The 24,151-nt window shown below is 39.0% G+C and overlaps 3 protein-coding genes across 5 annotated transcripts in view; 2 read left to right on the forward strand and 1 right to left on the reverse strand.

Moving 5' to 3' along the window:
• Window positions 1-529, forward strand: part of TUT4 (terminal uridylyl transferase 4) — a 43,068-nt gene extending 42,539 nt beyond the window's left edge. For all 3 annotated transcript variants that reach the window (XM_032192090.1, XM_032192089.1, XM_032192091.1), the window contains exon 30: window positions 432-529. In XM_032192090.1, the coding sequence (XP_032047981.1) occupies window positions 432-523 (92 nt within the window). In that variant the 3' untranslated portion in view covers window positions 524-529. The remainder of the gene's footprint in view (window positions 1-431) is intronic.
• Window positions 530-2,012: 1,483 nt separating this feature from the next.
• Window positions 2,013-6,169, reverse strand: PRPF38A (pre-mRNA processing factor 38A). The gene is made up of 10 exons (XM_032192280.1): window positions 5,965-6,169; window positions 5,722-5,881; window positions 5,089-5,210; window positions 4,504-4,589; window positions 4,222-4,332; window positions 3,685-3,797; window positions 3,141-3,167; window positions 2,966-3,063; window positions 2,588-2,636; window positions 2,013-2,341 (listed from the first exon to the last, which is right to left on the reverse strand). The coding sequence occupies exons 1-10, from the start codon at window positions 6,092-6,094 to the stop codon at window positions 2,299-2,301; spliced, it is 939 nt and encodes a 312-aa protein (XP_032048171.1). The 5' UTR covers window positions 6,095-6,169; the 3' UTR covers window positions 2,013-2,298.
• Window positions 6,170-6,221: 52 nt separating this feature from the next.
• On the forward strand, window positions 6,222-23,671 carry ORC1 (origin recognition complex subunit 1). Its single transcript, XM_032191813.1, has 17 exons — window positions 6,222-6,236; window positions 7,313-7,417; window positions 7,816-7,943; window positions 9,354-9,523; window positions 10,012-10,387; window positions 11,048-11,348; window positions 12,623-12,727; window positions 13,082-13,283; window positions 14,884-14,990; window positions 15,541-15,642; window positions 16,129-16,300; window positions 17,961-18,068; window positions 18,823-18,972; window positions 19,935-20,054; window positions 21,243-21,409; window positions 22,271-22,358; window positions 23,393-23,671. The coding sequence occupies exons 2-17, from the start codon at window positions 7,329-7,331 to the stop codon at window positions 23,585-23,587; spliced, it is 2,580 nt and encodes an 859-aa protein (XP_032047704.1). The 5' UTR covers window positions 6,222-6,236; window positions 7,313-7,328; the 3' UTR covers window positions 23,588-23,671.
• Window positions 23,672-24,151: the final 480 nt, after the last annotated feature.

The following is a 24,151-nucleotide window of genomic DNA, read 5'->3' on the forward strand; positions in this document are numbered from 1 at the left end:
AGGAAAACGACCTTTTTCTGTGCTAAGAGAGAAACCAGGCTGAAATTTTACTTGGAAGCTTGCAGTTGCTGTGTTGTTGGGTCACGTTGTGTAAAATGAGATACTGGCACCAAATCCTTTTCTCAAAATCTAATTTGTTGGATGTAGCGAGGTTTCCAATTGAGATGCACATTTAAAAATTGTGAAATTATTTTTGTTAGCTGAGATTGAAATAATGAAACAAAACGATGTATTGATGATTCTGAGGGAGTGTTGGAGGTAGCATCCAAGTAATACTGCATTGTCCCATTAAATGGGTTAGCTGTTCAGATAGCACTTGTGTCAGTCTTGTAAATTACTTATTTGCTAAGTAAGATTAATGCATTTAAAGTAGCCAAGCACTGTTAAATGTGTTTAATTTGCTGAAGTAATTGTAATCCATTTTCTTTTAGCTGGTCCACTGATGCAGAGTAACCAGCGGTTCTCGCTTCTGTCTCAAGGACACCCACACTTGAATCTGAATTACATTCAACAGAAAAAGTGAAATTGAAGGGGGTTGTGGGTGGGTGGGTGGGGGAGGGGAGGAAAAATTCAGGTTCTGATCTAAAATCTTAATGCAACATGTTTAGATACAAGATTATTTAAGACTGTTTTTAAACTGTATCATTTGTACATAGATACGAACTATAGTTTTTACTAGTATCACAAAACTAAGTGATACAAATTTCATCTATTTTATTACCCTATTTTTAAGGGGAATTGTGTTTTGTTTTATCTTGATAAACTGTAAAGAGAGAGAATTTTTAAAATTAAGTTCTTTATTTTCTATTAGCTGTATTCATACTTTGGTTGCTTCAGACTTTATATATATTGTTCTAAAAAATAAAATTAGAAAGGGATTTCATGTGTTTAAAAATTTGTCACTTCTATTCTTTACAGAACTATGTAGTGCCAAAAAACTTTTTAAAAGAAAAATAAAACTGCAAAAAAAGGATATAAGACTTTTCCTCTTCCCTATTTGTATGTATTTGACTGTAATTAGAATAACAAAAACAACTTATATTTAGGTATTAAAGCTAGTCATCTTTTATCTCGTTTAAAATGAGACATACAATCAGTGCATGTTTTTCCCTGTGCCGTTTGCAGGCTTGTCTTTCTTGTAGAATACTTGATCTGAGGGAAATGTACACCTCTTCTGTTTATACCCTTTCTAAACTAATATGAAAATTATCTTAAAAAAAAAAGCTGTACAATGAGGTAACTCTAAAATGGACCTTCCATAAATTAATTTGGCTTACTACTTTGTGTTGTCAACACTCATTTGGCAGTATGTGGAAAAAATAAGATAGACAAGTTGGGATGTTTATGTAGCATTCAGGTGATAAAACTGGCTGCCCACGCTCCTGAAGCAAGATTACGAATAAAGGGGTGATACAAACTGGACTTAGCACAACTGTGTTCCTGCCATGTCATTAAATGTACTAAGAACCGTAACTTGAATAAGAACTTGAATATTTTTCATTTGAAAAACAGGGTTTCACTGAATGCTAATGTTGAGGGATGCTAGAGCTGAGCTATTGTGGGAGAGTGACACAGGTAGGCCATAAATACTCTGTTCAAAGTAGTAGTTTACTGTCTCTAACTGTACTTGTTAACAATGCTTTTCAGGCAAAAACTTTTTTTTTCTACTTGACACTTTTGAACTGTCTGATACTGGTATCAGAAGTGTATCATTAGACTTACGGATGATTTGTACAAAGGAACAAGTGACAGCTCTGTGTTAAAGAGCAGATTTAAGTTACCTTCGGCTTTTAGTAAGCATACTGGATTTTCATAGCATCACTTCCTTTTCTGTAATAGAGGGTTACTATATTTTAGGCTAATAGTTTTTCACTGTTCGACCTAAACACATTCTAACTTTAGTAATTTAATGCAGCAGCTGTTAGTCAAAACATTACCTTGATTTGAAAGTAAAGCCAGCTTCAATTAGAAATGTAGAAGTATTACAAAAGAAACCAGAAGACTCCTTTAAAGACAGCTTCCCTTTTATTATTGCTCTTCACTGACTTTTACAGGCCTTGAGAAAAACACTTTAAAAACAATCCTCAACTTCTATCACAAGAGTAAGAAAGTAACTACCTAAAGAGGATCTTTAGCTTTCTTTTAGTTAAAAAACAAAGAAACAAAAACACTTATACAAGAGGAGATGGACTAAAGAAATGAGCTGCTAAAGCAGCCAGTACATATTCAGCTGTCCCGTAAAGCGGATAGGACAGTATTAGACCATACTTCCAGGTCCCCAGATTGCTGGAGTTACCATTATTCATTCCCTCGGCGACTCTTCTTGTGGCTTTTCTTAGATCTGAAACAGAAAACAGTTATGTAAAACAATGATTAGTGCTTTGTCATAAAATCAACATGATCTATAGTGGTTCAGCGTTTTCTGCAGTCAAATATGGATAATGACTTCACTATTAACACAGGAGGAGGTACCCCATGAAATACTTTAACACTGTAAGAAGATCTTCAGTTCCCAAGATTCAATGACACTTGTAAGACTACCTACAACTGTAAAGCCAGTCTTAAGAAATACACCAAGAAATATTACCTTTCAGGGGATTTGGAATGACTTCTGTGTCTGTGACTACGGTGGTGCCCTATAAGAATAAAAAAAAAAAGTAACGATTACTTCCATAGACCCTGGAATTCTTTTGTTTTGTCAATGCAATCTGCTTCTGGTGACAGTATTGTAGATAATAGCAGAACTCTAGCTTTAGTTAGGCAGTCAAATACCTGAAAAATGCACTCAAGGCAATTTGGTATGTATTGAAGGAGTTCTCCAGCAATGCTTTCATATAACTAATCACTTTAGGCGGTTAATCTACCTTATAAGCTAGCTTCTTGATACCATGACACAGATTTTTCTTGCAGTGGATATTCTGCTGATAAAGACATGCAACATTTAACGTGTAAACTACAGAAATACCTGGAGATTTAGATCTTGATCTGTGGCGCCTCTCCCTGGATCTGCTCCGGTGTCGTCTCGGGCTTTTGCTGCGATGTCTCTCCCGGCGTGGTGATGGACTGAGAGAAAAGAATCTCATAAGATAGCCATACTAAAAACACACACACTAAAAATAAATAATAGAATAAAGTAATACCTTCTTCTCTTTGGAGAGCGGCTTCGCCTGTAGTGGGGGGAGAAAGAGGGTCATTAAAGAAGAAAGAGAACCAGCAGTTTCATTTCCTGCATTCCCCGGCAACACTACCACAGCTTCCCTTGCACCTTCCCATATTCCTAGTGTTTGTTTGGCCCAATGCACGAGAGGCAGTGCATGCTTCTGGTCTGGCCCATACAGTGAGCTGAAGAGTTAAGTCACGATTTTATTCTTGCTGGTAGGAGCCAGAAAATTGGATTTTCTCTCCTACCTTTGGCTTACATGTAAACAAGCACTTGGTTCCCTTTAGTGTCTTCATTCTATTGTTAGATTTAGCTGACATTGGCCAGCAAGTTCAAGAGTTACTGAAGGACAAGGGAAAGGTACAGACAAATGTTGACTGCAGCTGTGCACTGTAACTCCTTACTTTGGAATGTGACTAAAGAAATTAGGTGTAGGAAATTCTGCTGAATTGTCACCTTCACTTTCATGCTTCACGCTCTGCAGCATTCTAGGTAAAAGTATTGCTTAAAGAGCCATGCGTCACCTTCGTGGAGACCTGCTCCGGCTCCGCCTGTATCGCACGGCTGGAGATCTGCGAGGTTTGTCAAGGTCCCTGTAGCCTCTTCTGCGGTGGTCAGGAGAAGGTGCTCGCTCCAGCTGGAAACAGTGGGGAAAAATATTTCTGTAACTGTTGTTTCATTTTTTTTTATTTTTTTTTTAATTCATGAAGGACTTCTGCTGTACTTCGTTTATTTATTGTTCAGAACTGACTATGATCATCACCATAACTTTCATCATCACCTTCTCCCCTATGTACATAAGACAACTGACATGAACACATTTAGGTAGCACAGAACAGATCCAGATCTGTGAGTTTCAGCAGACAGGAAAGCTTGACAAAGCACCTTAGAGTCTAAAATATTCTCAGTGGCAGCTTATATAAAAATCCATCAAGGGAAGAGGTAAGAGCTGTAAACAGCTTTCTGAGGCTTCCCCTCAAACATTTCTCATAGGCCACAAAGCCTGGGGTGATTCATCCAAGCACCAGTTTAAACAATCCCTCTGCAAATAGGTCACTAACCTTTTCGTCTTCTTCCTCTTCCTCCTCGCTAGATTCTACATCATCCATATCTTCTTCCAAAGCACTAACACGAGGCTCGAGTTGCTCAGCTTCTTCCAGAACATACCGTTTCTAGAAGAAATTACGGCTTTATCTTACATAGCTCAAGAACAAACACCTAAGGAGGCATCTGATGTGCCCGTTGTACATGCCCTAAGGGCCTGAATCACAGCTTCAAGCAACAAGCCAGTAGCTGATACAACTACTAGATCTGATGCAATTAGACCATCCACTTTTCCGAACCTGTAATCGAGGCAGAATGATATCACAGACACGTTCCTCATGGAGTAGTTCATCAATAAATTCATCCACGTGCATCAACTCAAATTCTAGCAGGGGAGAAAGAAGAATTTAAAAGACAAGATTAATGCTAGCTGATAAAGATGAAACGCACCCTCAATGTATATGAGCCTCAACTTCATTGAGGGTGCTGTACATATAACAGTTTTAAAATCATGATAAGGGAAATCATTAGATCTGTCTTGCAGAAATGGGAAACAATGCATAGGATATACTAGGACTAGTAGCGCTCAGGGCTCACATGAGTGGTGTTTCTGGTATTTGTGGAACTGAGTTTCAGTGTCCAACAGAAAACACAAGCACGTGAAGAAAGCAAAATAAGCAAGACAGTTGTTGTTTGTACACATCAAGAAGATCAACAACAAACTAGCCAAAGAATGAACACTGGGGAAAGAATGAACATGGGGAAAAATGTTTTTCCCAATTTTAAGCTGTATTACTAAAAGAGAATATTTATCATATTACATTTTTCTAACAAGAGGCCATCTATGAGGCATCGAGAAATCATAACAGCGTAAGGCTGCTTACCCCCATTTCTGTTCTGACTTTTTATTTTTCGATAATCATTGTAGAGCGGTTCAAGATACTTGTAGCAGTCAATAGCTGTGCCTGTCAGCCTCATGTACAATGCACCGAGCATTCGGACGTACCTAAAAGGCAAACCATTCCACTTATTTACATTGTTTGCACAGTTAGCAGTTTGGGTAAAAGGAATTTCTGAGAGAAATTTCTCAGAGACTTCTGAAGAAAACCAGTACACTATCATAGATTTCTCCTTCAAGTATTCAAGCAGATACATGTCCTCTGTGCGGGTTGTTTATGCATGCAGGAGTTGCATTATCGCTTCCAGTGATTAGGGAAAGAGAAAGTAGCTGATTCCGGCTGTGTTAATGCACCTCGTTATGCGTACGTACTTCAGGCAGAAATGCCTTAGCACAGACAGCACACACCATAAAGGTGAGCAATGTCAACAACCTACACGACACAGAAAACAAGCTCTTCAAAAGCAAGATGAAGGCCATGCACTAGGAAGAATTTTACCACACACAAGAGAAAGCTAAACCTTGTCTGGCGTTTCTCTGGCTGTTTGGGACAGCCGCGTTTTATTCATTACAAGAAGTTACAAATAGAAAACCACCACGAGAGCGTGCACAGGCTTACTTGAAGTCCTCGTTTTTGATGAACTCCACGATGATGTCCTTCTCGGGCTGGATCTGCAGCATCTTCAGCGTCAGGCACAGGAATGGCGTGGGCTTGATGTTCCCGCCGTAGACGCCCCCCACGTACTTCAGCTCCATGGCCTTGTCCACCACCAGCTCGGCTGTGAGGGGAAAAACAGCCCGTCAGGGGGCGAGGGGCGGCTCCTCACAGCCCCTCAGAGCCCCCCGGCCCGCCCCGCCGTACCGGTGAGGCCGAAGCACTCCTCCTTCCAGTACTTGGACTCGTAGATGCGGGTGCGGATGATTTTCTCCACCAGGTACTGCGGGTTGGTGCCGTGGATGCTGTGCGCGTCCTTCACGGTCCGGTTCGCCATGGCCGCCTCAGCCCGGCGGCGGCGGCTCCCTCCCGCTGCCCGCTTCCGTCACGGGCCGCGACCGATTCCGCTTCCGACTCCCTCACCTTATTTTCGGGCAGGCGCCTCCTTTCCGGCGCCGCTGTTGGGCGGCGGGTGCCAGGTACAAATATGGCGGAGCTCCTCCTCCTCCTCCTCCTCCTCCTCCTCCTCCTTCGTCGCTCGCCCCCTCCTCCCCGTGCGCGCTTTGGCGGGAAGTTCCACCGCGGAGCTCGCGCTGCTGCTGCCGCCACCGCTGCGCGCGCGGGGCTCGCTGAGGGGAGCGGTGAGCGCGGCCCCGGGCCTGAGGGGAGCGGGCGGGTGGGGGGCTTTGTGGGGCGATCCCATACGGCCGTTACGGCCCCTTCCCAAAGCACGGAGCTCAGGGAGCAGGGGGCGGGCTCCCCATGAGGGAACCGGGGGCCTCGCTGATGGAGAAAGGCTCTCTCAGGGAGTAGGGTTCCCTCTGAGGGACTGGGGCTCGCTGAGGGAGCGCCCTTAACCGTCGTCGGTTTGCGTTTTCCTGAGGCAAGCGGCACGTTCCCAAAGGGAAATTTCTTCTTTAGGAAAAATAAAAAGCAAAAGCGAAACGTTCGTCGCCGTTTCACCCGCCTGGCCTCAGGGAGCTGGGTGAAAAGCAGCGATAAAATGGCCCTTGGCGGGCTGGGGGCCTTGTGGTGATGGGCGCTGAGGGGCCGCAGCCGGGCAATTGAACAGCCCAGTGCTGCTGGGAGCTGAAACTGCCTTCAGAGAAGGAGATGGGGGAAATAGAGCTTGGGGAGACGGCAGTAATGCTGCATCTTAGCCTCCAGTGTTTGGGAGAGTTTTGGTAGCTGGTGAAACAGAAGACATCAGTCCTGGTAACTTGATCTGTAAACAAATGAGCAAGCTGATATCAAGGGAATCGTTTGTTTGTCAGATGTGTTAATCAAACGCTGGATGTAAAAAAACAAAAAAAAAACAAAAAAACACGGAGTTAAAGGATAACGCGCTACCAAAAACTTTCCTTTTTTCCTCTTTCCTTGAGGGAGTGATGTCTGCAGGTGTCAGGTATGGTAGGTTTCTGTGGATCAACCCATTTATGCCAGCTCCTTCATATTCACTGGAAGAACTTATTGCAGTTCTAGCAGTCCGGCTATCTTGGGTCTTTCTTTACTTTTATTTAAAAAAAAAATAAAAATGTTTGTTTATTTGTTTTAGCTTTTCCTTAGGAATCATGAACACCCGGCAGCAGACCAAAATTATTTACTCCTGGTATGGAAAACCCACAAGCTCAGACAGAAAACTGAGGACTTTGCAGTACAAGTAAATAACATTTATTTCTGGTTTCTCAGGGGAACTTGAACGGTGCAGGCTTCTTTAAATTTTTGACATCGTTTAGGTTACTGTGGCAGGAGAAATATTTCTAAGGAGTAGTGGTTTTGCCATACTGTGTCACAACACTTTATGGAAATAACAAAAAGTTGTCATAAAGCTCTTGATTTGTAAATTGTATAATATTTAAACAAGCATTTAATTAAACTTGAGAGTAAGTGTTAACTATTTAAAATCTACGTGATTTTTAATAGGGAAAACGAATTTTAGCCGTTGTAAGTGGGCCATAACTAGCTATAAGGCTGGCAGGCATATCACCAGTTTTAATGATATGTGACTTATAAAGGATGTGAAATCCTGCTAATATGCATGTGTGTGTCACTTTCTAGGGGGATCATTATAAAATCAGAAAGAACCAGAACAGAAAAATGTATACAGCTTGGAGAGTTTGTTTTAATAGAAGGGGAGAATGCAGATCGGCCTTTTGTGGCACAACTCCTGGATTTGTATGAAGATGGTAAGAAATAACTAAAAAAAAAAAAAATTACCTCCTATCTGAGAAACGTTAAATTAAAGACGCTTGTATCACAGAAATGTAGCTGGCATTAAAAGCATCACTGGCCAAAGTTATGAAGGAAACTAGGTTTTGGGAATCACTGCATCTATATGCACATACTCCCCAGATGTTTGCGGCTAATGGCTAATTTCAACTAAATTGGAGAGTTAAAGCAGAGTTGAAAGGCATTAAAAGGCAAAATCTTTTGCTTAGTTGTTTACTTTAAAAGAAGTGGTCCTTGAGGAAGACAGTGTGAGCTCATGCTTTATTTAGAGATTGGAAAACTCATACAGAGCAACAGTGCTACAGCCTTGGTACTTGCATCTTATTAGACACCAGGGACATGAGGTACAAGGCTGAATAAATGGGGCTCATTACTTCTGTCCCCTGTAGAACTACTTATTTATAGAGGGAGATATGAACAAATGGACCATGGCAGGTAGGCAGCACAAAGTTTGGCTGAATAAGAAACTATACATTAGCTATATCTGATTTCTTTGAACACCTTTTGTTTGTTTTGGGCTGTGGTAATATTTTGTATTTTTTTTTTTAATTCTTTACTTTTTTAAACATAAGCTGGAGTGATACATATTTACTAATGCACATTTATTGTAGCATAACTGAACATTCTTTTCATTAATTTCTGCATTTTTGACAAAGTAAAGATACGTAGCTTTGTTTTATTAAAGAGTTCATCTTTGAATATGTAGAGAGGAGCATATTCAATTGTAATATGTTCAAAATGCTTTTTTTTAAATATATCCACATTGAATCTGCTCATATTGTTTATTCAGACTTCTGTATATTTCACAGCAGGATTATCTGATTATATTTTTAAGGCAGCAAACAAATGTTCGTGGTTTATTTCTAAAATAACACTGAAATTACAAAAAATGTTCTGAAATTTCTCAGTTCTCCTTTTATGTCACTGCCTTCAGTTAGTGGAGTCCAGCTAGAACACATGCATGCAAATACGGAACCTTTTTAATTTGCGACAGTGAGCTGGTGGATTAGTTGGTCTGCAGGTGTTGTGTGCTCTGAGACTCTGTGCAGGTAGTACCTTAAGCCTTGAAAGTCTCAACTCAGACTTCAGAGACCTGAAGGTGGTTCCTAATTTTGGTATTGACTCTGTGCGAACTTGAGCCAATTTCTCTCCTTCTGTCTTGACCATCTGGAAAAAGACAGCAGTGATATTTTCCATCCTGTTTTTTTGGTCCTGTCTAAACTAAAAGTTCTTAAGGAAGAACACTGCCTTTCATTACTTGTATGTAAAGTGTCTTGTCCAATATTTCTGCAGAAGTCATTGAGGTAATAACTATTTCTGATGCAGCAAAATTCTGAGTGTTCACTGGTTTCTTTTCATTGTTACAGGCGCTCAGCAGAAACACGCAGTTGTGCAGTGGTTCTCTCATATTACAGAGATACCTCAGAATAAACGGAAACTGCTTAAAAGAGAGGTTTCTTGCCAAGAAGTATTTTTTGATCAGGTTTCTGGCTACGACAATGATATAGCTGTGGAGACAATTATTGAAAGTGTTCTGGTATGTATGGCTGCACATCTATACCTACAGGGAAGAAAGAAACCACAACAATTTGGAAAGTGTAACAGAACAGTGCATCTACTTTACTCCTTCCCAAACCAAACGTGTGATGTGTATTTGTATGTTAAAGCAATTGTATAGGAGAGTTCAAAATTGTTAATGTTCCTTCCTCCATCCCAAAATGACTTTGGTTGTTGGCAGCCAGCTTGTTTAGAGGATTGCATGGAAAGAAATGTGATGGGAGGCCTGTAGTACAGTAAAGTTATGCTAGGCTAAGTATACCTAGACTGAAAGCATTGCCTTCTGTAATGATAGATAGATTGAGTTTTAGGTCAGAGGTTGGACTCGATCTTGAGGCCTCTTCCAACCTAGACAATTCTATGATTCTGTGAGTTCCAATAATAAAATATGTAAATAGAAAATAGTTGAATGCTAAATTAATGGGAAATGTTAAGGTATGTGTGTGTTGGTATTTTCTCCTTTTGTAGGTAATACCACTACATCCAAAGGAGGAACTACCCATTACATTAAACAAGGAAAAAATTTTCTATGTGAAACAGTCTTGGGATGGGAAATGCTTTAAGGCTTTGTCCAGTGACACGTTCTGTAAGCTGAAAGAAGCTAACAAGAAAGGAGATGGCGTCCCAAACTCTTTGAACTCGTTTGTTCCTTTGGATATCATTTCCTCCATGAAAGAGGAGACCAAGAAGGTTGCTCGGAGTGTCGTGAAAACAAAAAATGTTGAGGTAGAAATAGAATCAAAACATTCTGCTTCCAAGTCTTCCCTGTCTAAGGAGAGACATTCACAAAGAGTGGCAAATGGCACCAAAACTCCAACAGCAAGGAAGAAGCTACAGTTGAACAGTATGTATATGGCAATCTTCTGTCCATTTGGTTTTGAATGTAGCATGTTTTGTGCCTCTTCATTTTTGGGTAGTCTAAACAGTGGCAATACTGTATTTTTAGCTACTTTATCTAAGCTTTGGGATGAGCCCATGTGTTTGGTGCTAGCAGTTCTTTGTCTTCTTATATGTCTGTTATTTCAAGCAACTATACTGCTTATGTTCAATTACTGTTGCAAATGTTTTATTTGTAACTGGTAAGTCTAAATTAATGTGTGTGCTTTCTGAAATGCTACCAGTCAGACTAATTTGACATTGTAATGTCTCCATTTTTTTTTTATATCCTCAATCTTCTAGCTAATGGTATATTAGAATGTAACTGGGCTGGCTGAGTAAGCACATTTGGCCTTTTGTAACACACTATATTCAAACTGAAGCCTAAGTAAAGTTGTAAGTGATGGAGAGAGTTTAGAAATGGAAAAATCAGTCTGTAGTACTTTTTTGTCGTCTTTGGAGAAGGAATGCATGCCTTCCAGTGAGATTTTCTTTGTTCCTGAAGCTTAATGCCATCACTTTTCATTTAAACAACAGCCACCAAGCCAATCATACTACATCTTCTGAAAGTTAACGAAACCATCCACATTACAGCCTGATAAAAGTTCATTTTGCTCTTGATTCCTAGGTCCCACAAGATTTCCTCAAAGCAAGCTCCTGGACTGTGATGTTTTGGAGCTTTTGGATGATGACTTTGATTCTATAGTAACGTTAGAACCATCAGCTGCTAAACGAAAAGTAAAATTCACTGGAATTCTAGGCTCACCACCAAAAATGCCTTGTCCTGATGATGATTCAAATTCAGTGGGTGATGCTGCAGAGCACCAGCAGAGGTTTAGTGATACAGAACGATTATCCCCCTACTATAGTAACGTCCAAAAATCTAACGAAAAAGCCAAGAATCGTAATAGTAAAGATGACACTATGTGGTAAGTGATAGCATTTTCGTAATCATTTTTGTATGGAGTATCTTTAAGAGAACTACTTAGAAATAGCACACTTAGGAAAGAGCTCTGGAGAGAAAAGCAGGCAAAGTCCCTTTGTGTCCCACACGTTGTCTGTTAAGATCAGTGAGAGAATAGGGCATAGCCTCAATAGCTACAAACGTGCTGTGGTGAAGTTAGAGCAAGCGTGTTACGTGGAAGTGAATGGAAGATTGGGGAAGGTTGTAAGAGGAGCTGATGTTAAAACTGGGCACAAGCAGCTCCCAGTTAGAAGAACAGAGAGAGGACTGGGAATGGTAGGGTGATGAAAGGGATATGAAAGAGAATTGAAATATAACTGATCATTGAGGTTTGTACTCAGCAACCTGGATAAAAATCTTTCTCTGCAGTCTCTGTATGTATGTGGTACAAGCTCAGATGTGCCTTATTTGTGACAACTACTGAGATGTGCCAGACTGTAGGAAGAGCTCTGATTGCCTCATAAGAGTTCACGTGATAATTAAGTGTATACTTTCATACTACTGTTTAGAAAAGAACTCAAAGTGTAATTATCGTGTAAGTATATCTTCAGTCTTTAAAAATGGAATTAAGCTGGGCCAGGGGGAGAATGGATCAAACACCTTTACATAAAACAATGCAGGAAGCCAGAAACCAGTGAGGTTCTTCCTTTCAAATAGTAAATTTGTGGATGCAACACTTGAGGGATTCGCCCCCTTCTGTCAATTATTATATATAGCATAAAAACTATTGCTATTTCAATTTTTAAGGTAAAGCATTTCAGTGGCACTTGTAGACAGTTCTCAGATTTTATTTTTGTCTACAAATAATTAAAGCATATGTTAAAAACATATAATAAGATGAATTACTAATAGGAAAACCAATAATGGTGAAATGTTTCAACAGTAAGGATCAAGTTCCTAAGCTGACAGTGGAGGAGTCTCAAAACTCAAATAGAAAAATTGACTCCGAAGGAGAACAGTCATAGGAGCACTCACTCTATAATAGGAAATCTTTCTAGTGTAGACCATGAATGTAAATATTTGTTTTTTTTTTCTGGACAAAGATGTGTCAAAGCGAGTGCCAGTGAGGCCAAACTATGCTGCCAGCATCCATGCCATTTCCAGTCAATAACAAGTAACAAGTTTGTAATGGCTGTTACTCCAACACAACTGTGCCTGAAGTTTGAAAGGCCTTGTCTCCATCTTTACAAGGGTGATGCAAAGAGGAAATACAAATAGCTTTGTGTTCTTTCTTTACAGCTTAAATGGCCTTCAGAAGCTGGGTAGTCTGAGCCCTGTACTCACCCCTCGTTCTCGTAGAGCATGTGCAAAGAAGACAAGCGCTCTCATTGCGCAGCAAATCAGGTACATTTTCACTTCCATGGTATCTTGTTCAGGTTACTTTTGATAGCCTGAAGCCTTGAGAGTTTGTATAGCATAATATTGAAATGCAAATGATTACAGAAATAAGCTTAATTGCAGTGAAAAATGTCTTGTATTCAGAAACATTAAGCTGACTCAGTGTTCATCAGAAAACTGACTTCCTTTAAACCACTCTATTAAGTAGCTATGGAAAACTTAACAGCTCAAGTGGAGAGCATGTTGACTTGCTGATTATGGCAACTACAGGAAAAGCTGAAAATGTATCAAATGAAACTCTGTAGTGAGTAGAATTGCATGTAGTCTTTCAAAAACTCATGCCATTTCTGTTTTTTATAGCTTATTAAATATGATAGAATCAAACCAGGAAGAGGATTTTCTGTCTAGCTCAGATGGATCATACTCTTCAAGTAGCGAGGAAGAAGATAGCGATGTGCTTTGTTCGCCAGAAAAGAAAACTAAAGCAAGCAGAACATTCAGTGTCCCAAAATCTTCAAGGAAGCCTTCAGTTCGCACTCCTGCCAAGACCCCAAAGAAAACTGTAAGGTTCCTTGTAGCTGTTGACATTTTAAAAAGTTGTTTTTGTTATTTCTAAGCCAGTTGTTGGAATGCTCAATACGATTGTACCAAAGTTTAGTATCTGAATCCCATAGTTTTGAATGAAACAGTAGCTTGATTCATATGAACTTCAGCACAGTTACGAAAATGCAGTACTTGCATATCATGAATGTCGTGACAACGTTGATCAAAAAACGTCAGTCTAAGAGAAAATGTTGGATTAGGCTGGGAGCTGACTAGTGATTTATGCCCTATTCTCAGCCCTTATTCTTAAAAAAAAAATAAAAATAAAAAAAAATCCAGAGAAGGGCAGGAAAGGTGATGAAATTGATGGATTTGATTCTACATGGGTAACAATTAATAGCAGTATGTGAACTGTGAGCCTAAAAGTGAGACAATGTGGGAAGAGATAACGGTAAGTCTCTGAAATCATGAGTGGCAGAAGGGTTGAGCAGAAACTGACTATTTTCTCTCCCAATATAAGATACAAGCTCTCAAATAAACCTAGTAGGAATTGTGATCAAAACAAGAGTAATTAATTATTCAGTGAGTAGTTAGACCTGTGCAGCTCTTGGGCAAGGGATATTGTTACTGTAAGAAGTTTCACTGGGTTCAGTGAGAGACCATGGAAGTACCCAAGAATGATCCATGGGGGTGGTTACTAAAGAAACTACATCCATTTCTTGGAATCCTGTGAAGTCAAAATAGCTGAAGGCTGAAATTTATTCCTGTCCTGTTCTTACTGTTCTCTAAGCATCCATTTATAGCCAACATTTTGACTCTTACTGTAAACTGCACACAGAGACACTTTAGTGCATTTTCTGTGTAGTCTTTATTCAGCACAATCTCTATATACAGCAGTAAGCCATAAACCCAACTTTGTGCTGTCCTGATTCTTGAAGGCTTCCCAATGTGCTGATGCTGCCAATGCAGAAGGGGTGCTCTACAGGGTTCATGGCCACACCAAAGATAGCATGGCTGGCATTGTCTTGTAGTGTCACAGCCACTGGGGATGGACATCCCTGGGATGAGATTCCGGGTTTGATGGATCTTAGGCTTGACCTGTTAACACTCTTCAGCACCTTTACTCAGGCTCATACTGACAATGGGTAATTTCTTCTCTATTTATGAAATGTCTAATGCAGAAGCCCTAGCATAACTAGAACCTGTAAGCACAATAAGGAAGAATATTTCAGATATTGCATGTTTTTTTTCTTTGTACAATGAAATTCAGATTAATCAGTTTCTATTTGCTTGCTGTTTCTTAAAATCCAGACCACTTTGTAACATAGGACTTCAGAAGAATATAAAGAACTTGACCTTTTAACTGGCTGAAGAATTTTAAAGTTGTCTGTGTCACCATTCCCCTCCCAGTTTTTTTTCCCCTCAAGGAAGAAAAAGACTGTGAGGCTTATGTGGTAATTTCCTTTTTAAGGACTGTTTCTCTTTTAGTCTTCCCTTTCAATGTCCCCAGGTAGTCATTATGCATCAGTATCGTTTTGGAAACTTGTATGAATGATCAGGCTCCAGTAGAAATTCTTGTATCTAGCAAATCTGTTTGAGGTTCTAATTTTTCTCTGCAGTCTTTACCAGGAACGCCTAAGACACCCCGGAATGCAACTCCTGAAATTCCCAGACGCAGCCATGCAGCACAGAAACCAGCTAGTATGCTAGAAGAAGCCAGATTAAGGTAATGTTTGCTGAAGGGAAGAAATGATAGTTTTGTTTCAGGTATGCAGAACTGTAGGCTGTGCTGAAATAGGGAAATGTCAACTTTTACAAGATTGAATAAATTTGGTAAAAGTGTGCCTTTCTAAGTCCTCACACAGTGGGGAAAAAATGCCTACAGGATTGATCGTGTCTTTCAAACTGAGTTTTAGCTTTTTCACCCCTTACTCTAAGCTATTGTACCTTTCTATCCCTAGTCTACCTTGACTTATTTTTCTGTGTGAATTACAACAGCTAGATCTTTATCATGTATTTAATGCTGGTTGCTTACAAAGACGATCATTCAGCCTTCTTATTCTAAAAGCTTGAAAACTAGAGAGAGACTAGTCTATTTCTTTTTGGATACTTGACGTTGGTGTTCAGACTATGTAAGACAGATCTGAAAAGCTACATGCAACTGTAAAGGGGGGTGGAGGGTGGCTCTTTGTTTTTCACCAGTGGGCCCTTCAGGTAGAACTGTGAAAAATGCAATTCTTGGACTTCCAATTTTAAATTTATCTATTTGTCAAAAGGCTGCATGTTTCTGCTATCCCTGAATCTCTGCCCTGTCGTGAAGAAGAATTCCAGGATATATATAACTTTGTGGAAAGCAAACTTATGGATGGTACTGGAGGGTAAGTTTGTTGCTGAGGCTTTAACTTCTACCTGTGGCATAACAGCAGTCAATCTACACTGCTTTTATTTAAAAATATATCCTCGTTTGACTAAAATAAAGGTCTTAGTGGAGGTTTTCCTACTTTTTTTTTTTTCTACTTGAGTGGGTTGTGCATATAACTAATATAGGCTCCTTTATTTTACAGATTCAAATTTAAGACAAATACCTAGTCAATTTTAAACATCTGGGAAAGTATTTTTTTAATTAAGAGATTAATTAGCATTTATAAAGTATTTTAGATTATTTGCTTCAGTAATTATAAAAATTCTCATGATCTTGCAATGTGTGGCATGCCCTTGTTTGCATATAAACTAACTGAAATACAGGGAATTTTGTGAAGTGACAGAGAGGGGAATAGTATTCAAGGGTGGTCTCTGAGCCCAGGAATTCCATCTTCTTGTCACAATTTTGCTCAGACTGCTAAAAAGGTGTTCTGCTTTTACAGGTGCATGTATATTTCTGGAGTGCCTGGAACAGGTAAAACTGCAACTGTTCATGAAGTGATTCGTTGTCTTCAGCAAGCTGCAGAAAATGATGATGTCCCAGCATTTGAGTTCATAGAGATCAATGGCATGAAGCTGACTGACCCTCACCAAGCTTATGTGCAGATACTAGAGGTAAGCAAAGCCTCTTTGATGGCTCCCTGCTTTGAAACAAGGGAAGTCCTATACTTTACCATCAGATCCTCGATGTGTTTCAGGATTTGAGACAATTAACAATCAATACTTCTAAAGTAGTCTTTCTGAGAGACAGTATGCTTTTATCTGAGAGCACGTTAAAAAAGATTTGTTTAAGGCTGTGCCCAGCTTTGTGAACTGTCTCGCTTCTAGCTGCCTAAGGACATTGGCTGGGAAATAATCTGATTTATAACATTTACCCTGGTTTAAATAATAATAAATCTAAACTAGATTCTTTTAATATTTACCCTTCGACAGCTTTTTCTGTACACATGTTTAGAAAGTTACTGAGATGACAACTCTGAAAGTCAGTGTAACAGAGTAATTACTTAGATGGTCTTAACTGTAAATCAGTCATAGCAATCCAGTGAAAGAAGAACCATCTCTAGCAACCATACTGTATTTCAAATGTTTATGACCAACTAGTCTGCAGCGTATCACCTGGGACTACGGCTAGTACTTACACAGGTTTGAGTTACCCTTCTGAGGAATGGATTAAGATGCCAGTTAGAGAGTAACTGCACCAAGACCTTTGGCAGTCTAGACTACCTTTGGGCCAGTGATCTGGAAATGAAATGATGTGTTTCTTGAAGCATCCAGTCCCTTTCCTTAAAAACTTCTGCCCCATTACTGCAGTTACGTCACTTTCTTAGGAAAGCATATAATAAAGGGAACAGCAACACAAAGGCCTGGACAGTGAGAAAGTTAAATGCCTGGGTACAGTAAGTGTGCCAGTTCCACCAGAACAAACTGAACTCTGAGATACTGGATGACCAGTTCCAGAGCTGTAGAATCAGAATCCTCTGGGAACTGCTTGGTAGGAGTGAGTCAGACTGGTTTTGATTGAATTGGAAACATGAAACAAGTATATAATATTGTTGTGCTTCAGGGTGTTCAATAATCATGAAATCTACAGTCAGTACTTTAAAAGGGAAGCTGCTGTTCTGGAGAGCAAATAAACTTTTCATGTGCGATCTCCATTTTATTTTATGGCTTGATTCTGAGATGTTGAACAACTGATTCATCATATACGGTATAATTTTTACTTGTCATGCTTTAATTTCTGTGTGCCTTTGGAGCTGGAAGGGAAGAAGTAACATACAGTCAGCTTATCTGTTTTGACACAGTGCTTATCGCAGAAGCGGTTCTTGTTGAAGGTATTTTCCTAGCTTAAAGTTGACTAAATTATTTAGTTTAGGTCCTGCTGCTGATACATTAATATTTTAATATGCATCCAAGTTTGCTGAAGTCAGGCTGTTCTTGTCAACTGACTTAGATTTTTGGCAGGTGTCTTCCTGTTCAGAGAAAACCTTGAGGCATGTTAGGTGAATCTTTATATTTAGCACAAATTGTAGGAAATTCTAATGGCCTTTCTTTTTTAGTTGTTTTCTTTTGGTTTTGTTCTTTTATGGACAGTTTTTGGTAGAGCTAAGTGTCTTCATGAGCCACGCTTAAAAATAACAATAATTCTGTGGGGAGTGACCAAGCATATGGTTGTTCTTGAGTGTTAGAGAAAAGTTGTAATCACGTAAGAGTTAATCACACCAAAACCCTGGAAATCAGAAGTTTAACCTTGCAGCATTGTTTAATCCTTGTCCAGCTACTGACAGGACAGAAGGTGACAGCAACCCATGCTGCAACACTGTTGGCAAAGCTGTTCTGTACTCCTGGACCAAAGAGGAAGACCACAGTGCTTATAGTGGATGAGGTGAGACGAGGAATCCTTCATTCTCTTTCCTATGGTATCATAAGGGGAAAAAAAAGGTTGTGGAGGATGGAAAAAGTGTGTGTATTTAGAGTATATCATACATGGCCTAAGTAGACTTTGGAGAGAAGACACTCTAATAGTTCCTCTTAGTCTTATTTGAAAACTTGAATGTAAATAGGCAGGCATCCTCATCCTATTGCCAAAGTTGTTCTCTCCTTGGTTCTCATGTTGTTTTTTGTTTTTTTGTCTAAGTCATGGAATGAGTGGTTCTGTCAAGTCCTAAGTACCATAGAATTCAGCTCTGTTTTGTCAGGAAGCTACTGCCTTCTCCAGTGAGAACATTCACAATGAAATATCTGATTTTGAAACTTTTGATGTGCTTTATTCAGTAACAAGCAAATATGCATTTATGTCGTTCCTGTAAGCTGATTCAGGTCCTTGCATGAAAGGTGTTTTTATCTTGTTAGATGTAATATTAATATCACAGTAGTGTTTAAAAATTCCAGCTTAATACTGCGTTGAATAGTGTTGAAACATCTATTGGGACTGTGCTTTTCCAAGAGATCAGAGCCCTAATTCAGAAAATGCAGTCCTATTAATAGATGAATAAAGGAGACAACAGAGACAGCTTGTTCAGTATCACATAAGAAGTGTTCTGTGGCAGAACTAGCTCTCTCACACCCCCAGCGAGTATTGTAAATACAAGGCCATCTTTTTTCAGTCAAATTTTTTCTCTCCCTTTTTCTCTCCTCAGCTTGATCTTCTGTGGACCCGAAAACAGAATGTGATGTACAATTTATTTGACTGGCCAACTCAAAAGCACTCCAAGTTAATCATCTTGGCCATTGCTAACACCATGGACTTGCCAGAGAGAATAATGATGAACAGAGTAGCTAGCAGGCTGGTATGTCCTCTAACAGTTTTGTTGCTATGCTAGAAAATGAGAACCGATTAAATATTGTATGTAGTCAAAAGTAATATGGGAGAAAGGTAGGGTGGGTTATATAGAACTTCTGTGTACAGAAGTTAATGCTTTTTTAATGCCCTCTTCTCTCTAGTGGGCAGATGATTAACATATTAATCTTAGCAAAGTAAGTACAGGAGCCAGCTCACTAATCAGATATTATGCTGTGTAAGAATACTCTGTACTTGTAAGAATGAATTAAGAAAGAGAATGCAGATGTCTCTTTAAACATATTAGTATTTGGATAATCAAATGCCATGCCTCATGGTGAAGCTGCTTACACTGGAGTTCAGAGAAATTTCCTTCTGTTTTCCCTTCCTCTTTCCCTTTCCATTCGAGGCACCTAATTACTTATCCATTTTCCATTGTCAGCTGGTAGATTTTCTTTGTTGGATACCTGTGGACAGAAAATTGGATGCTTTACCACTCTACACATGTGTTTTATATATTTTCCTAGGTCATTGTTTCAACACTGCTATAAAAAGTGATTTGCAAAAACAGTGCTCTGTGCTTCCATCCTTCTGTGACTCAAAGACAGTTGCACAGTAACTGTGAATTGTTCTCCCACCCACTAAACCTGCAGACTAGCTGAAGATCTGAGAGTCTAGAAAAGATTCTTGTGACTGGGTGGCTTTGATTTGTTTTGGAATAGAAACTTGAATTCTAATAGCAAGCAGCACTTGCTCCTCAGGCCTACTGGGGAGGTGGTCCAACCACAGATCCTCACTCAGTCTGTTGTATTTATGGATGTGCACTTTTATTTCTTCTGGTTCCTATTTGTGAAATAATAAAAGCTTATCAAAGCTAGGAGGAGAAGGATGTGAAAGAGAGTGGTCCCACCAGAGAAATTAAAGCTACTAACTGTACAGGTTATGCTTACTGTATTTTATTGTTTTCTGTAGGGCCTTACCAGAATGTCCTTCCAGCCGTACACCTATAAACAGTTACAGCAAATTATTTCATCTAGACTGAACAGTGTGAAGGCATTTGAAGAAGATGCGATTCAGCTAGTTTCCAGAAAGGTAAATGCACACAGAACAGATTTGCATTGTTGTGCTAGGTAAAGAGTACAGGGAGTCACTGAGGGAGAACTTCGTAACAGTAGTTGGGCTAAAAAAAAATAATAGCATACAGGCATGCTGAAAAATACCTATGTTATTTTTTTTTCTTTCTCAAGATGTTTAAGGCCTCAGTGTAATATGTTCTATTTTCAGTCTATGTACTCTGTACAAAAAATAATGCTTTAGGGATCAGTAGCTTTTCAAATGGGAGATGTATGCATTATCCAGTGTCTTACTTTAGAATATGTTAAAATGCATTAAAATGATATGTTAGACCATCTACAAAACAGTATACTCAAACTTTTTTCTGGAAAACACTGCTTTACGATTAAAAACAGAATTCCCTTAAATAGGTCAAAGTAAACAGCATTAACTTTTTGTTATGGACAGTTTTTTATGAACAATAGTGATGAATTTGCAGACTAACCTTCTAGTACAACTTTTCTTCAGAAAGTCTACACAAACAACTTGTAATCAGATTTTTCTATAGGGTTTTTCATTCTTGGTTCCAGGAGGGTTTTATGGCTCCCATAAGCCATGAGTTTCTACTGGGGAAAACAGGCCAGCCCTATATCTAGTGAACATTCATAACTATTAAAAATTGTAAGCCATAAGCGGGATTTTAAGAAGTATTTTGTTTCAGAAATTCTGGATACTCAATATTCTTCAGGCATTTCTAAGTTTAAATTCACTATCCCAGGTGTTTCTTTGAAACCTATTTTAAGAAGTCTTATACTCCTAAAAAATATTCCCTTATATATGGGAAAACAGAGTTGTTTCTCACCTTCTTTCTACGTGAACATGGATTGTGATTGTCTCCATTTTATGTTTCTGAAAACTTTTGGTGCTCAGTTAAACCGTTCATATTGAATTTCCTGATTATTATTTAAACCTTTGACTTCCATGGTTATAACACCAAGTTGAGTCTCAAATTTGTGATTACTGTATCAGGACGGGGTAGGGAGGTTGCTTTTGTTTGGTTTTGATCTATAAGACTGTTTTGTTTTTTCAAATCTGGATTTATTTGACATAGTCCACATGAACAATACTCTCCAGTTTTGTTTGTTTGTTTTGGTCTGTTGATTCTTGCTAAATATTTTTCTCAACTTATAGGAAATATTGCTACAAGCCTGTCATGTTTACTTTCAGGTAGCAGCATTGTCTGGTGACGCAAGGCGTTGCCTTGATATCTGCAGAAGGGCCACTGAGATCTGCGAGTTTGCTAGCCAAAAGAATACACCTGAAATAGTCAGGATGGCCCATGTAACAGAAGCCATAGATGAAATGTTTTCATCACCATATATAAGTGCAATCAGGTAAAAACATTTCTTAGAGGTGTTTCTTTGCTTTTGTGTCATTTTTACTGCTGATTTCCACAGAACCTTCAGTCTGCCCTTTTATCCCCTTTGAGTGGTGTATGTGATGCATCATGCTTTGTTAGAATATGATTTAAAAAACACAGCCCGCAGCACAGCTAGAAGAGGGATACAAAATAGGAATGAAAGATGGGAAACCAAGACACAGAAATTGCTTGTTGAAAGTTGTACAGGATGCTTGCCTATCAGTGTCTGAATCAGGGATTTTGAAACTTCCCTGCTTCTTGTACACTGGGTCTGGAAAATGTGAATAGGTCATTAATGTAAATTGACCATAACACACTGCAGCACAGGTATGGTGTCTGGTGTGGGTTCCCCCATTCTCAGTAGGGGGGTTGTAATTATTAAAGTAGCTACAGACTTGTCCTGCCAGCACAGCACATACACAAATATGTGGCATTACACAGTTCTGTAATTCATGAGGGTTTACCACATTAATACTTGTCTCATGTTATTCCTAATACAAGTGCTCATAAGAAACAAGGATCTGTGCAGTGATCAAACTTTGCATGGCATTTTCATTGAGTCATTAAGCTTTACGTTCTGTATGGAATGAAATGTCTCCTATAGATAGTGAAAAAGGTGGAGTGAAACGCAGTGTTCTGTGGTGCCAGAGCTGCAAGCTGTAATATTGGGTAGTGGACATAAGTGGAATGTCTTGCATTTTTCCCCTCTCAGATAGAAAAATGCCCTATGTTTAAATATTGTTACCAGGTAATTTCCCTTCCAGACATCTTCCTAAGGATTCATGAGTTCTTAACTTGGCAGACTAACTTCTGTCCCTTTTGTTTGGATATTCAGGAATGCCTCATTGCACGAACAGATCTTTTTGAAAGCAATTTTAGCAGAGTTTCGCAGGGCAGGAGTTGAGGAGGCAACAGTTCAACAGGTATGTTAGTGTTTCACGTTGTTTTTTTGTTTGTTTGTTTTTAAGGAAGGGGAGCACTGTCAAAACTGTCAAGCATAAACGTTAAAATATCTGGGATTTTTATTTCTAGAATTTGATGGAAGACAAATGTAGTAAGGTAAACTGGGACATGGTAGTCCAGGCCACCTGTAAAGCGTAATTGATGTTACCCCTTGTTTTCATTGGGACTAAATACTTGTCATTGGAAACACCTGCTCTTGTGTTAATATTACCAGTGGCCTGGCTCATGTAATGTTCTAGTCTGCATCTGAAAATAGTGTGCCTTTACCTAACATATTTCATAAGGGAGGAAATAAATGATAACCTGGAAATACCAGGTAACATAGATGAGGGAGGAAACCTCAAAGTTAATTCCAATTTCTGCATCTCCCTCTTCCTCAATGGAGGCAGATACATCACTAATAGCTTCAATTTTTTTGAGTAGGCCCATAAAATACACCAGCAGAGTCAAGTACAGAGTCCATTTTATGTTTCACAGTATGGAAGCTAAATGTTAATGCTTAATGATGATAATGTAGAACTGTATATTTACATAAAATGTTAGCGGTATCTGGTTCTACAGGTTTGTAAGTAAGACTTACAATTAGGTTTTCTGTCCCTTCTTCCTGAACATGTGTGTCAGTTGATCGCACTGATGCAGCGGGCAATCAATTCTTGAACATCAAAGAATATTTTGTTAGACTGATCTTTTATCTTTCTTCCTTAGTTTTTCTCTAACACCAAAAGGGGTTTTGTTCTGCTTTTTCTAAATAGAAAAGCCAATTCTTGGTAGAGGTTTTCTAGTCTGCATATTCAGTGACAGGTGAATTCTTCTGTGTTTAAAGGTGTGTTGTGCCCTTCTGAGCTGTTTGTGGGTGTGTGCAGTCTGTTAAGACTACAGACTGAAACTAGGTTTTCATAGATGTGGAGGGAAACTTACCTTTTTCACCTTGGCCTACTATATTGCAGCAGGAGTTTAGCAGGAATTACATATTCTTTTTTTTTTTTTTTAATAGGTCTATCATCAACACATATCATTGTGTAGAATGGAAGGCATGCAGAGCCCCACAGTGTCAGATATCATGTCGATTTGCTCAAGGCTTGGTGCCTGCAGGCTCTTGCTGGTGGAGTCCAGTAATAAGTATCTTCACATGCGTGTGCGACTAAATATCAGCCAGGATGATGTCATGTATGCACTCAAGGATGAATAAGGCAATAGAGATTTTATTTTTATATTTGTATAAATGTTTTAAATATTGTGTATTTTAATTTTTTAAGTGTTGATAACATGGAAATAGCGGAATGTATTTTTCTAAATATTTTTGCTTGATGTATCCAAGCACCTTTTGTACAATAAAGAGTGTGCTTCGAAGCATTTTAAATATTTGAAATCAAACTATCTGTTTTAAGGAAACTTCTATATGCTGGTAAGTGTTCCCCTTTCAACTGAGGTTTATAAATTGATTACTTGCATCACTACCAACAAGCTTAATCAGTACGGAGCTTTTTTATTGTTGAGACCAGCAGTGTCATTTGTGGCATTATGATGTATTTATTTCCCTCATTGAATGTTGTAGAGTATAAAACACATGACTAAAATGTGCCTAAACTTTGACTATACTTTGGAATGAAAATGAACTTTCTATTTGCAGTCAAGACTGGATATTTAAATTGGCTATCTAAAGGAAACTGCTTGATACTAGGAAAGTAAAAATAAGAAACTGGTCATTTAAGCAATTGTTTGCTTTTTCTTTGTTTGGATTGCCATCTTGCCT

This window comes from Aythya fuligula, chromosome 8 (assembly GCF_009819795.1).
Source record: "Aythya fuligula isolate bAytFul2 chromosome 8, bAytFul2.pri, whole genome shotgun sequence".
Classification (NCBI taxonomy): domain Eukaryota; kingdom Metazoa; phylum Chordata; class Aves; order Anseriformes; family Anatidae; genus Aythya; species Aythya fuligula.

Bases quoted from the DNA above. Each gene is read 5' to 3' on its own strand.
- ORC1 (XM_032191813.1), top strand. From the start codon at position 7,329: ATGAACACCCGGCAGCAGACCAAAATTATTTACTCCTGGTATGGAAAA. The intron at 13,284-14,883 runs GTAAGGTTCCTT...TTTTCTCTGCAG, and splicing joins CCAAGACCCCAAAGAAAACT to TCTTTACCAGGAACGCCTAA. The intron at 16,301-17,960 runs GTAAGCAAAGCC...ATCCTTGTCCAG, and splicing joins CTTATGTGCAGATACTAGAG to CTACTGACAGGACAGAAGGT.
- PRPF38A (XM_032192280.1), bottom strand. From the start codon at position 6,094: ATGGCGAACCGGACCGTGAAGGACGCGCACAGCATCCACGGCACCAAC. The intron at 5,882-5,964 runs GTACGGCGGGGC...TTCCCCTCACAG, and splicing joins GGAGTGCTTCGGCCTCACCG to CCGAGCTGGTGGTGGACAAG. The intron at 3,064-3,140 runs GTATTACTTTAT...CTTTTCTCTCAG, and splicing joins CGCTCTCCAAAGAGAAGAAG to TCCATCACCACGCCGGGAGA.